Genomic DNA, 6866 nt, shown 5'->3' with positions numbered 1-6866 from the left:
GTTCTACCTCATGGTCACAGGTTCAAATCTGCGGGTCCAATCAGCCTTTCATCCATCTGAGGTCGATAAAATGAGTACCATTGAGTTGGGTAACAATAAACATCTGTTATTCAGCGCCTTGATACCCATGGGTGATAAGTGCACTTTACAAATACATGTGTTATGTTATGTTGAAGGGTTAGTGGCCTTCTCAGTGCCTTAGACACTCCTATTCTCTCCTCCACATCACTTTTTTCTACATTCTTACACTTAGACAACTTACTCCCTTTTTCTCCCCACATATTTCTGAATATGTCCATTTGCTTATCTCACACTTTCCCACACTTAGAATTGACACATATGTTAACATCGCTATGTGCGCTCTGCAGAGAGGCCATGGATTGGTTGTTCGTATGGAACTACCTTCTGCTTCAACATACGACCTCCTACTTGTGCACCGTCGTAAACACCCATCGGCAACCTGAACTCACTCAGACATGTGAAGGCAACTCTGTTCAAAATATATACTATGCAAAAATCTTATATTCACCGGGGCCCTGCCAAAAAATGCTCAAACCAGCCTCGCTCCCTTCCTCTCCTCGCGCGACCTCTCTCTTTCATCCACCCATTCTCTCTCTGTCCTCTTTCGCTTCTCCCTCGCTGATCACTTTCTCTCTACCTTCCCTTTCCCTCTCTCTCATGCTCTCTCACTTGAAGCCTCCCCGTGCCTGCTGAGGTTAATCTCGGGGAGCAGGGGAAGGTGACAGAGACTCCAGCATCAGCCGGTAGTGGGAGTAGCTGCCGGGTGGAGACGTGGAGAGGGGGAGGGGCAGGGTGGGGGGTAGTAAACTATGGATTACAGAGGTTTACAGGTAAGTAAACATATAAATAAATAAAAACGAATTTCGTTGCGTGCACTGCATCGCATTTGGGGATTCAAAACCTGCCTCCAAGGGCTTGAAACCACTGGGGAAATGCCCAGTAGAATGAAAGACCTGTCTGGCCCTGTGTATATTGCAGGAAAAAACTACAGAAACACAACGTCTTAAAAAACGTCTTTAAAAAAAGCAAACAATCTGTAATGTAAGATTAAGTAAAAAGTGTGAAATGTGAACAAGGATTGCTTCGCTTACATGGAATACTGTAAGGGTTTTCTTTCAGACTTTCTTGAGAAATCGATCAGTGATGTCTTCTTACCTGTCAATGTGAGGACATTAATATGGAGTCCAATAAAGAGCAGGTTCAAAGTCAGTGTTTAATTACTACCAGGTCTGAGACCTCACAGGACCCACCTCACGTAAAACCCTGCCTACAGCTGTTTCTCGATTCACAAAATAATTATTTGTAGTTTTATGTACGATTTCAAGATGTAATGTTAAGTAAAAAAAAAAAAAACAGATGGCGTGTTAAAAAAAAACTGCGAGGACCTTAAAAATGAAAGTCGGTAGTAAGAAAGGATGGGCAGGGAAACTTAAAGGAGCACGAGGAAAATGAAATGACGAGAGAAGTGTGACATGCTTTCAGAGCGGAACATTCACTTTGTAGCTCGGTGTCGTCGTTATGTTCACTAGCCTTCTTTTAGACTCCATTTTGGGTTGTCCTTCTTTTGACGCTCTGTTGTGCTTGTTTCTACGGCTGCTCTTGGCAACGCCGCAGACAAGGAGTGAAAACACAGATTATCGAAATCCCGAAACAAGCTACTCTGCTCGGCAACATATTAAATTCTCACAGTCGATGCTCCGAAAGCTTTCAAAACCAGGAAAGTAACATTGGAAAAGCGGAAAGAAAGGGGGCGTGGGAAAAGTCAAAACAGAGAACAGAGAAGTGAAAAGTAGCAGAGAGAAGAGCAGAAAAGAAGCAGAAGGGAAAGTGAAGACGAGAGCACAGCCGAAGGAGAAAGCAGAAGGAAGGCAGAGTGGGAAGCAAGAAAGAAGAAGAGAAAACAGTTGTGAAGAAAACGTAAGGAAGCGAGGAGAAACTTGAGGACTGGTAAGAGAAAGACAGTGGTAAGAAAAAGCCCAAAAAAGTTCCAAAAAGCACAACAGAGGCAGAGAATAAAGTAGAACAGGCTGAAAAGACAGTGGGAAGAAGGTGGTAGCCAAGGAAAAAGCTCAACAGAAGAAAGTGAGAGGGGAGGAAGACAAAACAGAGAAGTTAAAGGGAAAAGCAGTGACAGTAGCGGAGAAAGCTAGAGAGATGGACCCCAGAGACAATGACATTAGGTCGACCATCTGTAAATAAACACCATAGAGAACAGTGAACTAGAGATTTGGTATTTATAACACCTTGTTGAGGACTCCAGGAAGCAGCAGCAGAAACTTTCATGTGACTGCCTGTGCAACAGCAAACCTCAGCAGGATGGACTGACCATGTGTCTTTTATTCAACACTGTCTCACTGCAGTCATTCTAAAACAGACATACGTGTTGCCCACTTGACACTCTCATGTAATCGAGCGCAAAAAAAGACTAACAGAGTTTTCAAGTTCCAAAAGTGTGACCCTTGGCTTTGCACAGTTTGTACAGGAAGCTCATTCATCTATTGCGCTCTCTGGTCAACCTACTTCCAACCAACGACATGGAGGTGGGCGGTCAGGCCCTCGTGCGGTCTGCGCCCCTTTGCCCCGAGGACCTGCGAGAGTTGGAGGCCGACATCGCCGGCGCCCTCGAGCCGTGGCCGTCTATTTCCAGCAAATTGAGGGTGTGGTCTTACGGCACCGACAGCGCCACCCAGACCGACACCAGCGATATACTTGAGCTGAAGGAACTGACGGAAGCAACTCAAGGATTGGCCGTCTCCGTTGACCTGCTCAAGAAAGATATGGTTTTCCAGAAAACTGTTCTCCAGGCAGACCACGAGGAGCGAATCCAAGAACAAGCGCGGCGACTGCACCTGAAAATGAATGAGACGCTGAGGAATCTCGAAGCCGTTCACCAAGAGAAACTGGAGATGGCCCGACGGAGCTTCCAGCAGCAGCTAGCAGATGCTCTCGCCGTCATGAAGGTCAAGTATGAGAAATATTACTTGGGCGATGGAGACCCATTGTCGGACACCAAAGAATCTTTGAGCGTAAAGATCCAACAGTTGGTGCATAAACTACAAGTAAAGCAGTCGAAGATTGAGTCTTTGGAAGCTCAACTCCTGGAGTACGAAGAAAGTGAACCAGCAAAACAGATCATTTATGAAACAGAAGAAGATCCAGAGAAAGAGAAAATCTTGGAGGAAAATAAAGGACTTAGAGAAGAAATTGATGTTCTGAAAAATACAATCGCGGAGCTGGAGGGTGACTTGGAAACAAAAGAGAAGGAGAACCAAGGCTTGGTAGCAGAAGCGAAGCAAATAAAAGAGAAGATGGACAAGAGGCTGGGGGCCTTTGACAAGATGGCGGCAGATCTAGAAGCAACGAAGGCTGAGCTAGAAAAGGAAAAGTCTTCATCAGTAGCAATGTTGCAGAAACAGAAGGAAGATATGGAGAAAGTAATGAATGAGAAGATGAAAGTCAACGAGGAAGAGCTTCGTGCTCAAAAGGAGATCGAAGCGAGAAAACAATTAGCTGCTGAAAAGGAAAAAGAAATGCTGCAGCTTGAACGACAACAATTGCTTCTTTTGCAGCAACAGCAAAAGGAGCAACTGCAGCAGTCCTTTTCCCGGGACAATGAGGCAAGGATCGCAGAGCAGCAGAATATGGCCACCCAGCTTCAGAAACTGCAGAAAACCATCGAAGTACAGAGGAAGACAATCAACATTCTCAGAAACCAGCTGGAGCAAAATAATAAGATTTGGGAGAAGAAATTTGCGATCCTGAGACAGAGCCTGCACGCGATAAAGGATGAGATGTTTCTGCGGCAGTCACTGCAACGCCAAGCTGCTACCCTTCATCGGGTGGCTGTCACCTATGCCGTTGAGGGCCCCCTTGGACCAAGCCATGCATATGGGCACATGGATGCATCAGGGAACGGTTTCCCTTTTCCTGCATTCCCATTGCCTGGAATTGGGTCTCAGGCTGGTCCTCAAGTGGAAAGAGCAGTCGATGTCAGACCTGTGTCTCAGGGCTACAGCTTTCATGCGGATGAGTTACAGGTGGTGTCGGACAACGAAGAGGACCTGGATGGAGCGCCCCTTCTGCCGTCACCCCCGACCAGCCGTAGACAGACCCCTGTAGCAGCTCTTCACCATGTGACGGAGACATAACTCCATTAGCATGACAAGAGATATTCAATCTACAGTGAAAAGATGGTGACTTTGAGGACATTTCCTATGGGCGATACTGCTTTAATGGTGGTTTACAGATTTGATTTCCGAATAGTTGTGAAAAGGCAAGTGTACATCGACCAAATCATGTGTAGAGAATTTACTTGAACATTTTATGGAGCTGCTGTTGAAGTAAATAGTGAGGGACCGATGTAAAAATCCTTTTGCCGTTGCAAACCCTGTAATTCCCAAAATCACAGGGTTTGCAGCGGCATAAGGGCTTTTCTTAAAATTCGAAAGCACTTATGTGAGTCAGAAAATTGCAATCCTTTCCGACTGGTGGATAGAAGTTGTTATGAAATAGACGCCCCCCTTCTATTTATTGATTTGAAAAGGAATGCATCAATGGTTTGCAATCAATTTATGAGTTACTACCCGCCAAGTTGGGGTGGTAACTGATTCAGAAAAGGGAAACGTGCCCCTTGTGACACCCTCCCCTTTGTGAATCGAGTCTGTTTGCTGATGTGAGCAGGTAGTTGTCTTCTAGACCTCAGATGGCTTCTCAAATGGGAAACATAAAAAAAAGCAGCACCTGTGCTTTTAATAGAAACCACAGTAAAAATAAAAGTGTTTCCCTTTTCGGAAAGCAAGTGCAGGGACAGAGGTCTGTTGTCCCTTGCAGGCCTTCATCCCTTTTTTGGCAGCCATCAACAGAAGGTCTCAAATTATGGCTTATCCAATTAATATTCATTAGGCAAGTCATATGGCGGACCCCTGTGAATAGATTTGTGGTGAGACCCATTAGTACGTGGGTTTCATCGTAAACTGCATTCCTATTCGCAAACCTTTCGATGTATAAATTGCACAACCCTTGTTTGCAAATGGGAGTGATGCATTGGCCCTTTAATACAATGGGCTGAGAAGCTAGGCGCAGCAGAATAAAAATTAAAAAAACTAATAGGCAAATTAACACATTATAGTGGGGGTTAGTGATACAAGTTCCTGGTTCTGGCAGCTTTGTGGTTCCCAAAAGCCTTTAGATGGGTCAGGAGTTATCAGCCCTTGTTATAAATGATATAATTCCTGGGCAACAAACTCTCTGTCGAAAGTCAGGTTTGACACAAAAAATTGATTCACAAAAGCCTCAGTGTACTAACAAACAAGAGAAATGTTTTTATAAAAAAAATATTTTTTTTAAAATATATATTTATTTAGTACTAAAAGTGCTTTGTTTAAAACAATCATAATATCAAAAACATGTCAAAAATAGCATACAAAGTGGCAAATTATCCAATAATTCATTATCAGCCCTTGTATCATTTGTGATCCAGCATAATACTGCAGCTCGTGAGTGCTGTAGTCCAATGGAATCACTGGAAGCGACTGCACCACTCCCTGCTCCTGGACATTGCGTCAAGAAGGACTCGACACCGAAGCTCCCCAGTCCATATAGTCATTTGACAGCTACAGCCGCGGAGAGGAATGTGTAATTTCGTCATACATTGTCTACTAATGCATATCTGACACTGACGTTCTCATAATAAGATACGTCTGCTGTGTAATTGCCACTTTCAAAATTAACCATATTAAAACTTATTTTCTTAAAAAGTCATTCTCTTGGGTGAATTAACATTTTGAGACCTTGCCTGGGGCCTAAAAAACTGCCTATAATGGGAGAGTAAAAATGAAGCTCCATTGTTTTTGTTTTTTTAAACCTTTTAAAGCCCAATAGAACATGAAGAACAAACAAAATAGTCCCATGGGTCAAATTCATCCAAGGGTCTACTAACCCAATCAGATGAATCGCACAGAGCTATAGTAGTATTGTAAATGTAGTATATTGTTCCATCAACAAAATACAAAGTATGTATGGTCAAGTATAAAGGGCACAAGGTGTATACAGTGCTGAGTGCATGATAAATAACTGCATATATTCAAATATACACACAACCAACTTAGGGTATATGCATATTGTCCACTTGCGTACATCATAGTTTAACTCAAGTGTGGAGTATAACCCTGAGAGTATACCCTTATGGAATAAAGTCAGAGGGCTTTTCATGACAGCTCCATCTGTCTAATGCCCTTGATCGAAAATAATGTCTTATGAAACATAATGTAACCCACGTGACATAACAACATAACATGTATTTGTAAAGTGCACATTCACCCAAGGGTCTCTTGGTGCTGAATAACAGACGGGTAATGTTACCAAACGCAATGGTACTCATTTTGCCGACCTCAGAAGGATGAAAAGCTGAATGGCCCTGCCGAGATTTCAACCTGTGACCATGAGATTGAACACCGGCCTTTACGGTGGACACATTAGTCCACTAACCCACCAAACGACACTATTCATCACACAAATGTTTATTCCTGTTTTGGATATTGGATACAAAGTAGCAAGCCCTGTCTAAGAGTGTGGGCCACCCGGCACTTTGGATACAGTGTTTTCGAATCACTCCTCTCGGGGATCCCTGCTGTTTTTGTTGATAACAAAACGTGTATTTGTAAAGTACACACTCACCCAGAAGGGTATCTTGGTGCTAAATAACAGATGTTTATTGTTACCCAGCTCAGTGGTACTTTATCGACCTCGGAAGGATGAAAGGGTGAGTAGACCCACTGGGATTTGAACCTGTGACCTTAGGTCAAACACAGACCTATACAGTGGGCGCATTAGTCCACTAAGCCATC

At 43.6% G+C, this 6866-nt stretch overlaps 1 protein-coding gene across 1 annotated transcript; it reads left to right on the top strand.

The window, feature by feature from the left end:
- The first annotated feature begins 1629 nt into the window (after nt 1-1629).
- Nucleotides 1630-5688, top strand: LOC144783457 (uncharacterized protein C10orf67, mitochondrial-like). The gene has a single exon (XM_078662429.1). The coding sequence runs from the start codon at nt 2556-2558 to the stop codon at nt 4167-4169; it is 1614 nt and encodes a 537-aa protein (XP_078518555.1). The 5' UTR covers nt 1630-2555; the 3' UTR covers nt 4170-5688.
- Nucleotides 5689-6866: the final 1178 nt, after the last annotated feature.

The sequence above is a fragment of the Lissotriton helveticus genome, chromosome 9, assembly GCF_964261635.1.
Source record: "Lissotriton helveticus chromosome 9, aLisHel1.1, whole genome shotgun sequence".
Lineage (NCBI taxonomy): Eukaryota > Metazoa > Chordata > Amphibia > Caudata > Salamandridae > Lissotriton > Lissotriton helveticus.
This window is presented reverse-complemented; position numbering and strand designations above follow the sequence as displayed.